Raw genomic sequence first — 21,030 nt, forward strand, 5'->3', positions numbered from 1 at the left:
AGACACGACATTTATTTTCCAAGTTCCAAAATAATCTTTTGTTAATGAGCTTTTATGTTCTAAATCATATTTTGAATTTTAAAAAAGTAAATTTGAAGACGCTATGAGTATACCTTTTGTTCCCACAATTGCAATCATTTAGATCTTTTTTTCCCACCTACTCCATTACGAAAGCAAGCAGTAATGAAACATTCGAGCTAGATAAGAGATAATCTGATTAACAGTTCTTCTTTTAGATTGGATGACTCTCTAGTTCTTTCTTCATAAAAAGAAATATTACACACCAATATGCTGACTCCAATAGACAGTCATCTGGTTTTTTATGGCACTTGGTATTAACCAAGTGACATATAGCGATCGCAAATTCTGTCGGTCCCGGTTTTGCTACTTTAGGCACTTCCAGGTAAGCTAGGACGATGAAATTTTGCAGGCGTATTAGGGACCGGGCCATATTAAATTGGGAATAGTCTTTTTCCCGATGTGACCATCTGGGGGGGGGGGAGTGGTGGGCCGGTTAATCCGGAAAAAATAGAAGAAATGAAGTTTTTCACTTAAGAATGGGTGACCGGATCTTAATGAAATTTAATATTTAGAAGGAACTCATGTCTCAGAGCTCTTATTTCAAATCACGACCAGATCCGATGATATTGGGGGGAGTTGGAGGGGAAACCGGAAATCTTGGAAAACGCTTATAGTGGAGAAATCGGGATGAAACTTGGTGGGTAGAATAATCAAAAGTAGTAGACATGTGACTGACGTAACCGTACTGGATCCACTCTCTTTGGGGGAGTTAGGGGGTGGGGTTCAGTGCTTTGGCGAGTTTGGTGCTTCTGGACGTGCTAGGACGATGGAAATTGGTAGGCGTGTCCGGAAGCTGCACAAATTAACTTGATAAAGTCATTTTCCCCGACTCGACCATCTGGGGGGGCTGAAGGGAGAGGAAAAAGTAGAAAAAATGTGGTTTTTATAACTTATGAGTGGGTTATCAGATCTTAATGAATTTTGATATTTAGAAGGGCCTCGTGAATCAGAGCTCTTATTTTAAATACCGACCGGCATTAAGCCTCCGATTTTCCTTTTAAATCAATCTATCGATTCTTAGAATTTGGCTAGAGCTCATACCATATGAGCTCTTGGCTCTTGGTTCGTCCGGCCTCGTCACAAGTGCCATATGAGCTCTTACCTCTTGTTACTTATATTGAGGGTAGTTTGCGATGATTTCTAAATTATGTTTTAATGATGCTTCACAGACAAGTAGCCTTGATGTTAGCCGCAGAATAAATCCACAATTAATTTTGGAGGGGGGATATATTTCTCACAAACTTGGGATGTGTTAAGTCTGTCCTTTTCTCATTTTTCTCGTAAAAAAAAGGTATTATTTAAAATCTATGAGGAGGGGACAAACCATCTAGGGAGCATATGCCTCCCTCCTAGATTGATACCACTGTCTGTTAGCTATATCATAGACACAAGATTAAGAATTTGTGTGCATTTGGCTGAAATGTAGCTAGTAAATTCAATCACATCAAAGAACGTTTTGCTAGTCAGGACCAGATACACTGGGACTAGGTCATGAACCTGTACTACGTCCCACTAGGTCCGTCCCAGGTTCACTAGGATCAGTCTCACAGGTCAACAGGGACTAGTGACTAGGCCCAAAAAATGCGAATAAATTATGGATCTGATGGTTACAATAGGAGCCACTTAGGAATCAGGGATAGTTACTGTTTTTTATATACAGTGTCACAAGAAAACCATCAAGTGGCTTTACAATTGATATATTATTGCTAAGACTTTTTTTAAGCATCAACCCTTCGAGCTTATAAAAACATTCCGAAAACCGCGAAATTTTTTCTGAGATTCAACAAATCATTGCAAATATTATCTATTAACTGTTATTTTGGTCAGACGATTTTGAGAAATAAGGGGTGGGGAAGGAGGCCTAGTTTCCGTCCAATTTTTCGGCTACTTAAAAAAGCAACTAGAACTTTTAATTTTAACGAACATTTTTATTAGTAAAAAATATACGTAACTTAAGAATTAACTTACGTAGCAAACTTTTATATTTTTATTTTTTTATTATGTATATGAGGGGGTTTGTCCCCTCGTTAATACCTCGATTTTTACACTAAATCTTAAGTTTTGTCCCAATTCTTTAAGAATGACCCCTGAATCAAAAAGGCCGTAGAATAAATAGTTGAAATTACTAAAAATACTTTAGCATAAAGAGCGAGGTATTTATCTCCTCCTAAATACCCCACTCTTTATGCTAAAGTATTTTTAAAACCCTCATATGCGTAATAATCTCTGTTCGTTTTAAGTTTTAATGCTACTCCCTACTGTCAATTGAAAAAACTTTTTCATGTTTATTTTTTCATTGTTTTTGTTTTATAGTAATGCTAGAAAATCCCGCGCCCTTTTCATTGAATTTCTCTTCCCCATGGCATATTCCTCCAAGAAAAGATCCTCCCACAAAGCCCCCTCCCCTCAACCCTACCCCCAAACCAAAAAATCCCCCGAAAACGTCTCTACACTTCCCAAAAACCATTATTGTATGTAAACACTGGTCAAAGTTTGTAACTTGCAGCCCCTCCCCTAGGGACTGTGGGGGAGTAAGTCATCCCCAAAGACATAGTCATAATGGTTTTCGACTATGCGGAACCAAATGACTATCTCAAAATTTTTATCCGTTGACTTTGGGGAAAAATGAGCGTGGGAGGGGGCCTAGGTGCCCTCCAATTTCTTGGTCACTTAAAAAGGGCACTAGAACTTTTTACGTCGGTTAGAATGAGCCCTTTTGCGACATTCTAGGACCACTTGGTCGATACGATGACCCTTGGGGAAAAAAAACAAATAAACACGCACCCGTGATCTAGTCTTCTGGCAAAAAATACGAAATTCCACATTTTTGTTGATAGGAGTCTATTATGCTTCAAAAAAATCTAATTTATCTTCGTCTAAGACTGAATTATGAAACAAAACTCTAGAAAACAGCAGGATTATTCGTTTGTTCCTTAAGAGGAGCAACCACTTTCGACGTTGTGCGAATCTGGTGCTAAAGAGGTGTTTTGTGTGTAAGAAAATACTATGCACAAGATACAACAGCAACTGAGCTCTTCTTCTAAAGCTTAGGAGCCACTAACTAAATTTTCCATTAGCAAAGTGGATTTGCTTTTCAGACTCAGAATATTTTTGGCAAAGCACCAGAAACAGTCTGATATCTTTTCTACTGAGCAGAACAAAGGTTGGACAGAAATGGAGTGTTTCGCTGAAAACCTAGATGGCGTCGACTATAGTGCACTTTTCATTAGTAACGTGGATTTGCTTTCAGGTTTGGCAATTTTTTGGGAAAGCACCAAAAACAGTGTCACATTTTTCTGCAGAGTAGAATAAAAAATTTGGGTTTATGCAACAATAAGGTATTGGGAATTACCAACAAATTTTATGGTACAATTAAATACATGAAAGCTTTGTAGATTTATGGTCTGTCATGCAAACGATCAATTTCTGTTGATCACATATCACAATCAGGATCACATATTGATCACTGAAACCAATTCCATATGAGAAGCAATCATTTTTATATCCATAATTCACAGATAAAATTTAAAATCTTTTAGGAAATATGGTTTCGTAGAAAGCACATTCACCAAAAAATAAGTATTGGGCACCGAAACCATGAACAACTTACGGCTGTTTACTAAAACGAACAACAGGGCAATCAGTTATAAGCTTGATCAGGTTTCTGCCAAAGGAAATTTTTATGTATAAAGTTATTTCTGTAGTAAAAAATAATCAGATTAACTACTCTCAGTGTTATTTATTCAGCCGTTTTTTTTTGTATCACAGAGCTAAGTTCCGTTTATACCAGAAAAATAATATAAATACCACGATTTAAAAAATATTTGGTTTGCTTCTGTGCCTTTCAAATACTTTTTTGAATATTGTCAAAGTCTTTATTCTTTTTTCTGTTTTGTTTGCTTTGAAAATGACTTGCGTTTAAAAATTAACCATCCGAATTTTCATCTAATTTATGATTAAATTAGCTTTCTCTTTCTAATTTTTTTTACTTTTTTTTATGGTTCAAGATTCGTAATTGCAATTCTTTTTAGGCTTATCATTCAACCAAACCCTTCTTTTTCGATTTTTACTTTTTAAAAGGATTTAGCCTAAATATTTCCTTGACTTTTGCAAAAAAGGCATAAGTCCACTTTTCTAGTTTTACAAGAGAGCAAAATGAAAACAAAAACACACAATAAAAAATTCTTTCTCACAAATCAGAATTTTAAAAACTTCAAACTTTAAAGACTATTTCTTAGCTAACTTTTTGCTTGGAATTCACTGGAAGTGTTAAAATTGCTGAATTGCTCATTGCTAAGATGATAATTCACTTACGCTCTTTTGAATAGACTAGTCAAAAGATCTCTTTAAGCTCTTTCGAACCACATGCTTAACTCATTTTCAGGAAAATGTCAACTTAGGCCATTTTTGCAAAACGCCACGGACTTAAACCTACATGTTCTTTAGAAAGTTGCTGGACTATCAATCCATTTTTTAGATTTTTTTTCTTTTTTATCTGTTTTACGTAAGTAAGGACAGATATTGAAAAGAAAGAAAGAAATGCTTACTGCTAGCTTTTGTCTGATCCTATTTGCTGTTCCTTCCCCGCAAAGCTTTTGCATTAATTCTAATGCAGTTTCGGCGTCCATTAGCGTCTCACTAGATGAAGGGGCTTCCCTTTCAAATACTTCCCGTAGCCATCTCTCTCTTGCTGATGACTGCTCATCAGTGTTGCCAGTTGAATCTAAATAGAATTAGGATTTCTTAGATAATGAATCAAAGCAACAACTAACATGTACATCTAAAATTAATTATTTGCAATTTTATTTTTGAATGACTGACTAGTTTCAGCATATAAAGGCTTCACTATAAAGTTGGATGAAAATCAAGAAAAGTTTCAAAATTTCTGAATTTCTCAGCCTTGATTTCACAAGAAACTTAATAAAAGTTACCGAGGGTTTAATACATGAAATATAAAATATGGTGAACTATAGAACATTGCTGGATTTCATCACCGAAAATATATAGAACCAGTAACTAGCCAAAAGGGTGGTTTCTCAGCGTGTTGATGCGATTCGTCCTTCTTTTGGGCAGACAATCTAACAAATTTATGAGCTCCCTTCCCTTCTCCTTGTAAGGGATGGACAGCAAACCCAGAAGGCCCAGTGGGATACTAAATTCTTACTTTCCATTAAGTTTTGTCGAGATTCGATGCGAGAAAAGCAATTTAATCCTGTCCTTATTAATTAGGCAGTTAGTAACACAGACCAATTTATGGAAAGAATTTGACAATTTCTTTAAGGAGAACAGTTTTAAATCTCTTAAATCACGTCTATAGCTTCTAAAACTGAAAGAGATGAATATGTATATAGTATTTGAAAACGATAGATTAACAAATGACTAGCATTGGTTGTCATAGTCATTTTGCATAATAGGGTGTTATAAGGATCCAGCAACTAAATCAAAAAAGGGCGAGGGTTTGGGAGGGCTGGGGTGAAGAGTCCAATTTATTTTAATTGGTTGATCATATGACTATGGAAATCATTTTAACGATAAATGGGCATTTTATGAGCTTTATATAAATCATATTCCTCTTTCTAGCCATTTTTTTTGTCTTAAATCCTCTTGGCTTTTTCTATCACCCAGAGAGCTACAACTCTTCTAGTGTCAATACATATACTCTTTTTCACAACTCTACTTTTTAAAACAATAAAAAACAATATAAAAGCGTAAAGAGCGAGGCGTTGAACTGGGGTCAAACCTTTTTATATACGGAATAATTTCTGTTCGTTCTAAGTTTTAATGTCGCTCCTTACTTGCAGTTAAAAAAACGTTTTTAAATTAATACATGTTTTGATTTTGGCTCAGCGCGAATAATTAAGACGAAATTTACCTTTTTTTTGGCTAAATGGCTTTCTCATAGTTTTGATCGGACGATTTTGATAAGGAAAAATATGGTGGGCGAGGAGGCCTAGTTGCCCTCCAATTTTTGGTTGCTTAAAAATGCAACTAGATTTTTATTTTCTTACGAATGTTTTTGTTCGTAATAAACATGCGTAACTTACGAATTAACTTACTTAACGAACTTCTATATTTGTGTATTTTCATTACGTATATGAGGAGGTTCGCTCCCTCGTCAATACCTCGTTCTTTACACTAAAGTTTGAATTTTGTCCCGAATCTTTAAGGATGACCCCTGAATCTCAAAGGCCTTAGAATAAATAGTTGAAATTACTAAAAATACTTTAGCGTAAAGAGCAAGGTATTGTGGAGGAGACGGACCACCTTATATACGTAATATTTCTTGTTCGTTTTAAGTTTTAATGCTACTCATTGCTTCCAGTTGAAAATAATTATTTATTTTCTCATTGTTTTTCTTTTAAATAGTGCTAGAAAATCATGCGCCCCTTCATGGAAATTCAGTTGTTCATTAAAAATTCCTCCGTGGAAAAATCCTCCTACGTAACCTGCTCCCCGCGACCCACCCCCACCCCAACGCGAAAAGTTCCCCCTGAAAACGTCGTCTGTACACTTCATAATGAACAATTACTATATGTAAACAATGGTTAAAGTTTGAAACTTGCAACCCGTCCCCCGGGGACTGGGGAGGATAAGTCATCCCCAAAGACATAGTTATTAGGTTTTCAACTAAGCTGAACAGAATGGCTATATAAAATTTTTATTCGGTGACTTTGGGGAATAAATGTGCGTTTGAGGGGGCCTTGGTGCCCTCTAATTTTCGGTCACTTAAACTGGGCACTAGAACTTTCATTTTCTTGCAGAATGAGCTCTCCCTCGACATTCTAGGACAACTGGACCGATACGATTACCCCTGAAAAAAACTAATAAATACGCGTCCGTTATCTGTCTTCTGGCAGAAAATACAAAATTCCACATTTTTGTTGATAGAAGCTTGAAACTTCTACAGTAGGGTTCTCTGATACGCTGAATCTGGTGGTGTGACTTTCGTTAATATTCTGTGACTTTTAGGGGATTTTTCCCGCTATTTTCTAAAATAAGATAATTTTTTTCAAAAATTGATATATATATATATATATATATATATATATATATATATATATATATATATATATATATATATATATATATATATATATATATATATATATAAATATATATATATATATATATATAAATGTGCATGTTAGTGTGTTTTCGACTTTCAATTGTGTAGATTTGTGACTTAATTGGTGATAAAGTCACAGCATATATTTACCAATTGATAAAGTCTAATTTGTAAAGGATAGAAGTATTTTGCATTTGCTGTTAGTTAGAATAATCATTCTCATAGAATCAATATCTAGAATTGCTGCACTTACCTTAATTTTGCTAAATAGGCTTTAGGTTTCTATCAACCAAAGCTCACCAGCCTTCACTTCTTATTATTCCTTTTCATATGTCTTTAGTTCTTTTTGTGTTTAAATTTCTTGGGAAAACAAGTCTGTTCGCACTTTGCTGTGCAAAGTCAATATAGTTGAGATCTGTTCATTTAAACATAGTGGGCTTAATGGAAGCCTATGTATAAAATTTTGTTTTTAATAACCTTCCACCTCTTTTGAACAAACGAAAAAATTGTTGCTAAACTATTCTTTCATATTCGGTTTTATACGAAAAGATTACTCCTAAAATATTTTTTTATGCGTACACTGTATCTACTATAAAGTTTTGCAGCTCAGCATATCATAACTCCTTCATTTGATCAAGCCCTTTTTATTTTAATGTTAATTTATTTGAAAAAAATTAGTAATATAACTTATTGAAGATGCGTATTCTCCCTTACGCGGGGAGGGGGGCTTAGGAAACAAATGATTATGATTCGTTAATTACTATTAAGTGTTGTATATTTTGAATTTGCGAGACAAAAAAGTGTGTGTTTTCTGAAAAAATGTTTTTTATTCAAGCCCCTATCTAAAGTTATAAATTTCAAACATTAGGAGAAATCGCCATGGGAATTCTACAAAAACAAACTTTACAATCCAAAAAAGCACGTCATGTATTAATTAAGTCAAACTATTTTTATTTTTATTTTTCAGTAGTCGATTGCTTTTTTTTAGTTTTTCAGTACGTAAAGAATGCTGTTTTGGCATTCCATGGCCAATAGGGGCAACTTCTAATTTCTAAATAAACCCCCTAAGAGAAATAAGATTTGGTTTGATAACTTATCTAATACTGCCTGATGTTTCCATAGTGCTTAAATTATTTTCTCGTGGTTTTACATACATAAAGTTTGCTTAAAAGTCTTTCCTTAAAATTCAAACAAAAACTGATTCTTCTTCCATGTGGATTCAAATTATATTTTATTCAAATCTGCAAATATACAACTGAACTTTTGAAGCTAATCATTCCCCTTGTCATCCTTCTAAAGGGGTAGAGAATTATCACCTTTAGCTCTTGAAGGATTAGACTGAGTTTTGGACAACTCTCAAAACGACAGACAAACTTTTTTTTTAGTAAATGCTTAACCCACTTTTATGATTGTAAAGTTTGTTTTCACTGGCTTTCCATGCCAATCCTCTCCAAGATTTGGATGATGACAACTTTTTAGGCAGATGTTTACAAAAATTTTTATCATAGATACTACGCTTTTTCTTGTAGATTTGAAATATGTGCCATCTTATAGGGAACACACTTCGATGGGCGATATTACTCCACAGTGCCCGCGCAAAGGGAACTGCATATCCCTGGAGAGTCATGTTAATATTTTTCCTCTAAGACGGACGAACACATGAAAGTAGATGCTCGAGAATTGTAACAAAATTCTAACTTTGGAGTAAATAGCGAGGTGTTGAAGAGGGGACAACCCCCTTCATAAAAGTAATAATTTCTGTGCGACTTAAGTTTTAGTGCTGCTCTTTACTTTAAGTATGAAAGAGTCATCACAATCCACAAAGTAGATTTTGAGATCTTCAATTAAAGATAATTTATTCAAACAAAAACACGAAAGAAGGAAAACATGAATAACAACATCAAATTTGCTGCAATCACCATTGCTATTTCCAGAGCCATTACTATCACGACAACTACTACTATCGAGACTGCTACTACTAAACCTCCAACCACTGCCATATTTATTAGTTTAATTAAGAAACACAAGTCACTAAAAAACAAACAGAAATTAAATTTTGTAAACTTAAAACAAATAGAAATTAACGTGGATGAAGAAATAGAATGTGATACTGACAAAAATTGCCATGAATAATTAATTTGGAATTAAAAAGACAATAAACACAACAGCCCACCCCTTAAAGCTTACTAAGTCATCTTAACTTTTTGAAAGCGAGAAGTGCTTTGAGTAGCGTTATTGTTTTTACTATAGTGCCTAAAAAAAAATCAAAATCCTAGTTAAATTTTAACAAAAAAAATTTCTCGTCTACTGTTTGAACAAACTAACACTAGTTTTTTATCAATGTTTTCCTTTTTAATCCTTTTCTTCAAATTTATAGAATTCCCTAAATGAAACTTTCAGAAGCGTCAGTTATTAGCACAGGTAGAAATTTATTTGGTTTTCAGTAAAGTGCAGATGAAACTGTATCTCAGGAAAAAAGTTCTTTGGACAGCAATATATTTTTTCTGTCAATTTAGGCTTAATATTTTAATGCCTTACTACTTTTCATAATCGTTTGCTTCCTTTAAAATATATTCCTTTCAAACATATAAAAGTTAATATGATTTGGAAAAATATCGGAAAGTAGTATCTGAGGCAGAAAACTTGATTTCCAGTTTAGTATTATTGGCACTTTAGAGTTCTGGGGTTTTGAGTTCGGTGTCATCACTCTAATTTTTTTGTAATTACATTTTATTTTAAGTCTGCCTTCATTATTGGCACTATTTTTTGTCCAGGTTACCTTCGATATTTTCATTCATGATAATTTATTTCTAAACTTGACTTCTTAAAGCTTCAATTTAGTTGGTACTGATTTTATGCTTCAACATTGATTTTCACTTTTTACTGATAATTTTATACTTTCAAATTTAATCTTTTCTTAAACTAGTCTCCTTCTGTAATTTTTTCTGAATTAGGAAAGGATTACCCAATAGCAGACAACTCTAACTCTTTCACCTATTCTATCAAATAGAGAAACTTACTTAGCTGCACTCCAATAAGGGCATTAAGTCCTGTCACCCAGATATTTGCTTCTTCCGGACTGGAAGCGAAAAGATCCAAACTCTCGAAGTTTTCTCCGTATAAAATCGTAAAAGCACAATCTGCTGTGAAACTCAGTGGAAGATCTTTCATTGCTCGCAGTGCTTCTGTTGTTTTTCCATGTCTTACTTCACGGATGGAGTCAATAGAAACTAGAATAGATAAATAAAGTACCTATCTTTAAAAAGCCTCTTTTCTGTTTCTTCCTTTTCGGAGTTCCAAACGGATTCCAGTTGTTCCAGTGAAAACATAAAATTTTAATAGAAAAGGTCATCTTTGACTGTTGGAAAAAATAAGAGCTTGAAGCCAACGAAAATTGGAATGTATAAAGTAGTTCAGAGAAATTATATTTACACTAGAATTGGCCTTGGATGAATTTAAATATGGATAAGTTGAATATTCTGAAAATGAGTTTGCGTCAAGCCTTTGACTTTCTCCTGTGTTGAATTAAATAAGGTTTCTAAGCAGTTTTATTCTTGATGATTTTTAATTATCGTCATGGCAGGACGCACTCTCAAGGAATCTTCCTATACCTCCCATGTTAAACATTTGGAGTTTGCCTGACGTTCCTGAATTAGTGATTTCGGCGGTTTTTATGTCAATAGAAATAAAAAAATCTGGTGAATATTTTGATCTAATCAAATCTTAAAGCCGACAATTGTTTTTTCTATAATTCAAAAATTATTATAAAACCTGTTTCGGGTTTGCATTCTAGATTGCTATGCTTGACACTGTTGTTGTGGGGTAACAAAAAATAGAGCAAAAAATATTCTATTCAACAATCAGAAACTTATTTCTATAATATAAACTTCCTCGCTGCAGTCCCTTCAAATACTTTACATATTTGTGTTCCGAAGTCAATAATTCTCCTCAAAAGACTAGATCCAGCTGTAATCGGAGCGGGTGAGAATGCATAAATTAACCAAGGGGCTAAACACTCAGATTATTCAGGAGAGGTTTTGTCAAGTATTAGTTAGTTGTAACCTGTTTGAACAGAGTCTAGAGAGTAAGTAGCGTGCAGACATCAAACTGCCGACTAATAAATACGTACCAACTTGTACGATTCCACCTACGCAAGTATATATACTCACTATCAAACTAACAAACAAATGGGGAACGTCAATTCTTAGCATGGCATCTTTCAATACATCTCTGTCGACCCTGTTGAAAGTCTTATTGAGGTCCAGAAATCTCACATAAATACAAGTTTTTCCCTTTCCATATTTATCCATTAATGCCTTTAAAATTAACATACTATGTGTCGTCCAGCATTATAGAGAAACTGTTAGAGTTTATAAATACCAACATTTAGGTCTAGCTTTGAACAGGAGATTAAAAAATAATATAGTCGTATTTCAGTTTTCTCAAAAGAAAAGCCGAGACTTTATTAGTCCTTAGAATAAACGTTGAACTATTTTCCCGATCACACAATCCAATACGTCATCAGCCCCTTAGGTCTCAAAGGGTATCCACAAGAAATGCAATGGTTAAAATCAGAAACCAGGTGGTCTAGTTCTCCAATTTACTCAATTGCTGCTTCGTTCATTTGAGTGAATGAATTTTTTCTTTTATTTCTCAGTTATTCGTTAGTTCTGTCGATGGCAGTTCATATTTGTTTGGATTTTGTGGAAATCGCTGATATTGGTGAATAACTCACTTTATTGTTGTTAGTTATTTGATTTTAATTCTTTAATTTTTAGTCTTTTATTGAATTTTATTTAATTGTTTGGTGTTGTTTTCATTGGTTTTGTTGTACTTTCCGCGTTTGCTTTTTTATTTTTGCTTTTTCCTTAATCATATTATTTTATTCACGCAGAAGAAGAGAGGAGGTTGTTCTCTCAAAATATTCACTTTCTGTGTTTTCTTCAGTTTTTTTGTTTGGCCTTTAAAAACCCCATTTTTGATCGTTTTCTTTCTGTAATAACCTACTTGACTTTCGCTAAAATAAAGGATCAAAAAGGCAAATTTGCTACTTAAGATATATATATGTGCGATTGCTGGAACTATTAGCTTTTTTGCTTCCCAAAGTAATATGAAAGTAGGTGAGGATTAAGCAAACTTAAGTGAAAGCCTCTTTTCCATATAGCAACATATAGGTCTTGTTCCTCCCATTAAATTTCTGGGTAGATTACTGGCTTTAAAAAAAAAGGTCAAAAAGCAAATTTGCTACTTAAGATACATATCTGCTGCAACTCTTTTTGTTTTTTTGCTTCACGAAGTTATGTGAAAGTAGGTGAAGATTATGCAAAATTAAGTGAAAGCTTCTTCCCCTATAACAGCACATGGGTGTTGCCCTTCCCATCAAATTTCTTGATAAATCTATATTTGAGTGCAATTTAAGTATCATTACCTAGAACCGACGACTTATCTACTAATCCATATCCCATGCCGAGCCAAAAATCCAGTTCTTTCTAGACTTTTCTGATCAACCCCTACTGTCCTAATGTTGAGGAAACGAGAAGAAAGTAATACCACGGGTTAGTTTTTCAGCCGGGGTGAAACGGTAATTCATGGCTCCTTTCAAAAGAAATTCACATTTCTTTGCTCTATTTTTTTAGGAAATTGGTAAATATAGGTAAATTTATAGCAAACCATATCACTGGCTTTCGTATAAAGTGAATAAACCACTCGATGCCCTTTTTTATGCTCTTTGCGAATATAATAATCGCTTCTACCTTAAATTGATATTCAAGCACTTTTTTAGCTCTTAAAAATGACGAATTTTCAAAAAATTATGACAGTTCATATAGCTAACTTACCCAATAAAGCGAACATACCACTTGATGCCTTTTTTATCTTCTTTACGAATATAATAGTCGCTTCTGCCACAAATTTAGATTTAAGCACTTTTTTAAATCACGAGTTTTGAATTAAACTACGAGTTATCCATCGTTTCCGACAAAATAATACTACGTTTTCTCCACGCCGTTTTGGACAAAATAATACGAAAGAGTGTATATACACTCTTTTTTTATTTCAAGAATTTAAACCACCATTTAAATTTACAAGTCACTGAAAAACCAATAAAGAAAATAAAAGATGGAAAATTGATAATGGATAATTAATAATGAAAAATGGATAATGGAAAAGCCATTTAGGAAACAAATCTTCTATCTGAAAGCTGCTATTTATCTTTATTGTAAATTCCTTTCGGGGGAGAATGCTATTCCGTTGCTGGAAGCTCCTTAAAATTAATCTTTAAGAAATAAACGACAATCCCAAGAGGTATAATAATGTAGGTAAACATATATTAGTGCTATAGTTTTCATTTTGATTGCAGATATAAATTTCAGGTTAAATATATTTGAAGGTTGCCATGGAAGTTAGCCAGAGTTATAATATAAGGCTTTTGACTCTTCTAAGATCAATACAAGTGATTTTTTTAGGACGTTTCACGCAAATCAATGATTGCTCTAGATAAATGTGTTTATTTCTGTTTTTGGCTTGAACTTTTATTACTTATTTCTTATGATAAGTGATGATACAAAGATGACGGTTTAACTGAGCTTACTTTAACTTTTTTTTCCACTTTGTGATGTTATCACTAGTTACACTGCAGGGATGTATAGTATATATAGAGAGTTTATCATTAAAATGGACAAGAACTAGGGTCGCCTATATACATTCTTACTGGGAAAGGGGGAGAGTTAGCTTTAAAACTCTAAGGGGATAGTGTTTTAAGAATTTTTTAATAAAACAGCTTAATTTTTCTATCTAGAGAGTGCCTAAAAAAATGTTGGATTTGAATTTACCACAAAATCAAGTTTATCTATAGATGGGATATAAAAGTAATGACGCCATAAGGCTTCTCATAAGTCCCATAGGGCTTATACTATTGGAGCTACTATCCCCTCAAGATGTTATCACGCGCACCTGAGTCATACGCAATACCGTAGTGCACTTGTAACGGTATAGTACATTTGTTTGTTACATAATAGTGGTCTGTTTACTTATCCTAATATCTTCTTCATGATGCGCGTGATTGCTACATAATATGAGTTTTTAGAGTTCAGGGACCATTCGAAACAAGATGCAAATGTACGCGTTACGTAAGAGATTCTTTGATTGCTTAAAAACCTGCGAGGGCCAGGGAAAAACCCTGATTATTCTTAAGGCATTTTCGACATGTCAATGATTCCCGGATTATACGTGCAGCAGCCCAATGGTAATCTATGGTTTTACATCAAAAATAAAAAAAAGTTTAAAGTTTAGACCTAAAAATTTCTTTTCTTATGGGTTTAAAAATTTTGTTGTTAATTTTTACTTTGAGGTTTTGATTATTTAATTAAAGTTTTATGGTTTTACGAAATTTTTTTTGCATTAAATTTTCAGTTTTAAAGTTTCAAAGTTTTTTTTTAGTTTCAGTTTTAAAGATTAGTTTCAAAATTTAATTTTCATTTTTTCTTAATTTAAAAGGTATTTCTAGAAATTTCTTTTATTTTAAAGTTTTATGCTTAAAGTTTTAGTCTCGGGGGTTCTGTTTAAAAATTTTTAGTTCTATGGTTGAAGACATAAAGCTTTTGGTTTCAAATTATCAGATTTAAAGTTTAAGTCTTAACTCTTCTTTTTTAGCTTAAAAAGATTTTATTTGAAAGTCTATAGTTTTAAAGGTTTCATTTTTAAAGTTTAGATCTTAAAGTATCTATCAATATTAATTTTCAGTCTTAAATTTTTCTCCTAAGGTTTCACTTTTAGCGTTTTAGATTTCAAAGTTTTATTTTCAAAATTTTTTAGTTTAAAGTAATAATTATACAAAATCTTTGGTTTTAAGGTTTTAAATTTAAAGTCTTAGCTCTAAGGTTTTACTTTTCTATTTGTTAAACCTTAGTTTTAAACTTTTTTTTGAAGTTTTATATTTAAAGTTTAGTTACATAATTTTAGTTACAAATTAAATTGTGTTATAAATTAAAAGTATAAAAATAAAAGAATTAAGAAATAAACTTTAAATCTGATAATTTGAGACCGAAAACTTAATGTCAAAGATTTTTGAAAACAAACCTTTAAAACTAAAACTTAAAATCTATAACTTTATAAATAAAAAAATGTTTAAAACTACATTTAAATTAACAGAAAATGATACCTAGAATTAAGAACTGATAACTTACAATTTAAAAATACACTTTAAAAACAAATTTTATAACGAAAACTTTAAAACTGACAGTTTAAAATTACAAGTTTTAAAACTAGCTTTTAATTTGGAACTTTAAAATTAAAACTTTAAAGCAGAATATTTAATGAAAATTATTAGTAAAACCTTAAAAATAATGATGCGAAATCAAAACTTTAAAGGTAAACCTTCAAAAACCAAAAACTGTTAAACTCTACCGCTTTAAAAATAAAGTTTTTAAGACTAAGACTTTAAAAATATAACTTTCATATAAAATCTAAAAAAAGAATAATTCAAAATTTTTAAATTGATAAATTCTTCAATTTTAAACTGACTTTGGAAAAACTTTCCAAGCTAAAACCTGTAAATAAAAAAAAAATAATTAAAAAATACGCTTTAAAACTGTTAATTTGAGTCCAAAAACTTTGTGACCAAAACCTTAAAACTAATAATTTTAAAACTAAAACCTTTAAAATTAGAGCTTTAAAATTAAAGTTGTATAACTAAACTATAAATCTAAAACTTTAAAATGAAAGTTTAAAACTAATGCTTAAGAACTAGAAAAGTAGAATACTAAAGTTAAGACTTTAAAACGAAATCCTTAAAACTAAAAAAAAATTAACTATTAATTTAAAGCCACAAACTTTTAAAACTAAAACTTTAAATTTAGAACTTTAAAATTTAAACCTTAGAAAAAAAATTTTAAGCTAAAACTTAAAAATTAAAAGGAACATTAACATCTAAGCTTTGTGTCTGACACCATCATGATGATGATTTTTATGAAGTGATTAAACCTTTACAAGTATTTCACTGTTAAAAGTCTGCAGACTAACACTACAAAGAAAGAGCAAAAAAAAATAATAGAATAAATGAAACTAATAAATGCTACAATCACAGGCAACAATCAGGTATAAATATCAAATATTAACATCAAACCATCCTTCTAGTTGAATACAAAAATTTGTTAAAACATTTCCTAAATACTTTATCAGTAGTTATTGAACTAAAACAAAATGGGGAATTAATTCCTAAGGAATGGAGTTCTAGTTACACACCAAGACGTTGTAAGAAATAAACAGGACAAGTAAACAGGAAGTGGCTACAAGTTTCACTTTCACCACAAATACACTCTCCGCTTCTAGCTTTTCGAATTTCATTTAAGAAATAATTTAACTGACAATGTGATGGTGTGTAATATTCATTTTAGAAGCAGCTATTAAATGGTCCTTTGAAGGAAAGAATTGTATTGGCCATAAACTCACGCTATTAGTGAAACCTTGATACCGCTTTTCATAAAGAGCAATTTTCAGTTTACGTCTATCTAAGGGAAAAGGGGATGAACTGTCAAATCTATTGGTAAAACTCCTGCTAACCCTGTTAGTACGTCAATTTGAGCGATACAAAAACATTTTATGATTAAAATTAAAAAAAGCCTTTGAACTGAGCTTAGCATCCGGACAATATATGTCTTGTTTAATGCTGCAATCCATACCGAGACTGCATATAGAATCGTGCTTTCTATAACCGGCAGGTACATATTTTTAAGGGTACGAATTTCTAGCCCCCAGGAACATCTAGCTGCACACATCAATTTTGTAGAATATTTTTTAGCAAAATTTACCCGGTTTCTAATATGTTCCGTTCATAATTACTTCCTGTCTAAGGTAACTCCCAAATATTTAGCTTTTTCTTTTATTTCAATTGCATTACCATTAAAAACAAGGTCAGACTTTGGAAATATTCGTTTACTAGTGAAAATAACTGCTTCTGTTTTCTTTAAATCAAAAACTAATTTATTATTACTCGCCCAACGATCAAAGATTTGAAAAACCTCAGATGTTGTAAACTCTAAATCACTTTTAGTCTTGCCCGCAATGATAACACATGTAGCATCAGCATCAGCTTGTATGTGAAAAATATTGGGTAAATTGAATCTAATAAGTCATTAATATTAATTTCCACTACAAATGGAGATAATATTCCACCTTGTGAACAAGATTTCTCAAAAAGAAAAATCATTAGTATATGATACAATCCTGTCTCGTACATAGCTATGCAACAACCTAATCATCCAAATTGGGCATCCGGAATCTTTCAATTTATTCACAATGCCGGGATGCCAAGCGTTGTCAAATGCACCTCGAATATCAAAAAACGGGCACAGCATGAAAAGTTTATGTTGCTTTGTTTCAATATTTGTAACAAGATTATCTATAGCATCCAAAGTACTACGGCCTTTTATGAACCCAAACAAGTTTCTTGAGATCCAGTTCTTGAAGCCCAAATCATCAAGTTTATACATGGTCAAACGTTCAAAAACTTTCCCTACATATGATAACAAACTAATTGGGCGGTAATGCTGGGGATTACCATCATTATTTTCTTATCGCTCTTTAGAATTAATATGACACTCGCCCTTTTCCAGGCTGACGGGAAATACTGGAGTGTTATGCATGAGTTTAAAATTTTTAATAGTGATGGTGTTACAAAGTTTATATTCTTTTTTGAATTTAGGGTAACAATACAATTTAGACCGGGGGTTTTTAAAGGACGCATGCTATTAATCGCTTCGCTTAATCCTTTTTCCGTGATGGTAATTTGATCTTTGTCCTCTATTGTCAAGACGTCTGTTACTGCGCTACTTAATTTCATGTTATATTGGGTATCTCTACTTACATCATCTTTTCCAAACCACTTCTTGAAAAAGACTTCGCCTGCACTTTAGTTGACATTTCCATTGAACCATCATCCTTAGTGATATGAATAGGTCTAATCAGGGGTTTATTTGATTTTATTATTTTATGAATAGTATTCCAAGGGTCCAATGTTACTCTATTTTCTCAAAATTTCTTTCAGTCATCCTGTTTTGCTTTCAAAACTGATTTTTTATAGCTATTCTTTGTGTACTATGTTTTGCTCACTTTCCAATATTGTCAATATCTTATGAATTCGTAAGGCATGTCTATAAGCTTTCCTTTTTCAGATAAATCTGGATTCCACCATCTTACATATTTTTTGGAATTAGGACCATGTTCTCGTGTTGGTATTGATTCTAACATTGCTTGTGTGATTAAATCTGCATAAGTATCTAAAGTTAAATCAAATAAATTTTTAGTAAAAAGCGGCATAGTATATACACTACCTATTCTATTAAAAAGAATTAAAGTAAATTTATCAAGGTTTTTACTAGCTAAAAAATCCTCCTGAATCTTTTCCCCGAATGTCTGTAGCTATTCTTTGGGACCATAGTAAGCTTCTTGAATTAAAGTTATTACCTATAACTAAGCGGTATATATTTTTCACATTGTCTAGGATATTCAACTGGTAAGATAAGGAGCTCACTGATGGAAGGCAATATAAAGAAGACAATGTAATTGTTCTACTCTTGAGGTACAGAGACACAATAACCAACCTATTTCTTGAATCTTCATGATGAATATCAGCTTTTATTCCACTCTTAACTAATATTGCTGCACTATAAAACCTTTTACCAGGACCAAATTCAGAAAAACAAGGGAGAAAAATTCAGAACAAAGGGTTCTTGTAGAAGTACTACACCAGGTTTATATTCATCTAGGGTCTTTTCTAATGTTACCATTGCACTATAAGAATGTTGCAGGTTGACTTGAAGGAACTTTAAACCACTCTTTGAATCAAAATTATTCATAAGAATACTCAATACGATTTTACATTAAACCCTTTATTTTTTTACGGTAGGGTATTTATTTATGTCGTACGAGGTATTTCCGATTCCTGTAAGTCCTTTTAACTGAAGTAGTCGGCAGGAGGGTCGAGAAGATGTGCATGATATATATTCATGTTTTCTAGAGCAATACAGACCAAGGGGTAACTCTTTTGCCATCACTGCTTTTTTGTCCGTAAATACAGCATTTGTTGCATCTTAATAGGTAGATATAATCTTCATATTCGTGCAACATGAATCCTAATTTTAGACCATTATGGTCTTTAATACGTTTACGCGTCTTTGGGGAGAATTCAACAACGGCGTGGGTTTTATTTTCTCCTTTTTGAATAATTGTCACTATTTTAAATGCTTCTCCTTTAAATGCTAGTTCTGACACATCTAAATTGTGCTTTAAAAGGGATTCTTGTTGGTGTTCTTTTTCATTTGTCCTAGGGATGTGTTTGACAATCATTCTAGGATTTTCTTTGATAGAGTGTTTAGTGGTATAATTTGTCAAATCTGATTTTTCAATAGAAACTGTGACTGCATTTTGTGCATCTTCTTGAGATGGCAGTTCCAAAACTATTTTTCCATTTCTTCCAGAAGCAGCATTTTTGACAGAGAATTTTTTACGTGATCAATTGTATTTTTACCCAAATCGTGGACTATTTTCTTTAACTCGTTCTGGGCGATCTTCTTATTAATAGTACTTTGACGTTGAGGGAATTCGATGGGTTCGAGGATCACAGTATGCTTTCATGGGCCTTTCACTTTGCTGGTCTAACACCATGAGACTAAAACTTTTAAAACAAAACCTTTAAAACTAAAACTTTCAGCGTAAATCTTTATAAATAAAAGAAACTTTTAAAACTACATTTTCAATAAAATGAAAAATGAAACAAAATGGAGAAAATGGAGCCTAGACTTTAAAACTGATAATTTAAAACTTAAAATTTTAAAACTAAACTTTAAAATAAAAAATTTAGAACTTTAAAACTGACAATTTTAAACGAAAACTGTGAATAATAATGTCAAAATTGAAACTTTAGAATTATAAATTAAGACTGAAATTTAATGCAAAAAAAATTTGTTAAGCCATAAAACTAAAACTAAAAACCAAAACTTTAAAATAAAACTTTGCAAAAAAATTTAAAGCCAGAAAGAGAAGAAAATTTAAGGTCTAAACTAAAATCTTTAAAACTGTAAACTTTAAATAAAAAACTAAATTTTTTAAGTTAAAACCATAAGCGTGTAATCTCTTGAAACTAATCAACCTAAAGCTTTAAAACTATGATTAAAGTAAAACAGATCAAAATAGGGATGATACCTTTTTATTGACAGTGAATAGATACAAAATTATTTAACTGGATATTTCGAACACATATACTGTGTTCATCATCAGCAGTAAACTGCTAATTTACTTCTGATGGTAGAAACAGTTTTCTAATAAAAAATCAAATAAAAAATCCCCAATGGTGTTTCTTCCGATGAACCCCTATGTAACAGGCCATGGAGCCTTGTAGGGGTAGAAAGCTATTGTTGTCCATTTGTTTTACTGCTGATGATGAACACTGTATATGCGTTCGAAATATCCAGTTAAATATTTTCATATCTATTCACTGTCAATAAAAAGGTATCATTTCTATTTTGAACTGTTTTACTTTTGTCATGGAAAGGCAGTTTGGCCTTCGAAGTTATCTAAAACTATGATTAAGACTTTAAGGGCAGAAAAAGGAATTTCAAAATTAAAACTTTTAAAATAAAAAAAAACCTAAGCTTGAAAACTGATAATTTGAAATTAAACTTTAAAACTAAAACTATTAAAACTAAAACTTTCAAAAATTTAATATTAAAACTTTTAAAATAAAAAGACTTTAAGACCTAGGTATAGCTAGCTATTGTCGATGACCAGCATGGGACAGCCCCATACAAAATGTTGGAATCAGCAAAAGGTTGAAAATGCTTTAGGAAAGACAATAGGTATCATGGGAATGCCGCGAGCAAGCCACATAT

At 32.2% G+C, this 21,030-nt stretch overlaps 1 protein-coding gene across 1 annotated transcript in view; it reads right to left on the reverse strand.

Moving 5' to 3' along the window:
* Nucleotides 1–21,030, reverse strand: part of LOC136037494 (inactive phospholipase C-like protein 2) — a 195,616-nt gene that overhangs the window by 164,219 nt on the left and 10,367 nt on the right. The window contains exons 3-4 of the mRNA XM_065720211.1: nt 10,168–10,377; nt 4,629–4,804 (exon numbers count right to left, since the gene is read on the reverse strand). Coding sequence (XP_065576283.1) covers nt 4,629–4,804; nt 10,168–10,377 — 386 coding nt within the window. The remainder of the gene's footprint in view (nt 1–4,628; nt 4,805–10,167; nt 10,378–21,030) is intronic.

Source organism: Artemia franciscana, chromosome 17 (assembly GCF_032884065.1).
Source record: "Artemia franciscana chromosome 17, ASM3288406v1, whole genome shotgun sequence".
Lineage (NCBI taxonomy): Eukaryota > Metazoa > Arthropoda > Branchiopoda > Anostraca > Artemiidae > Artemia > Artemia franciscana.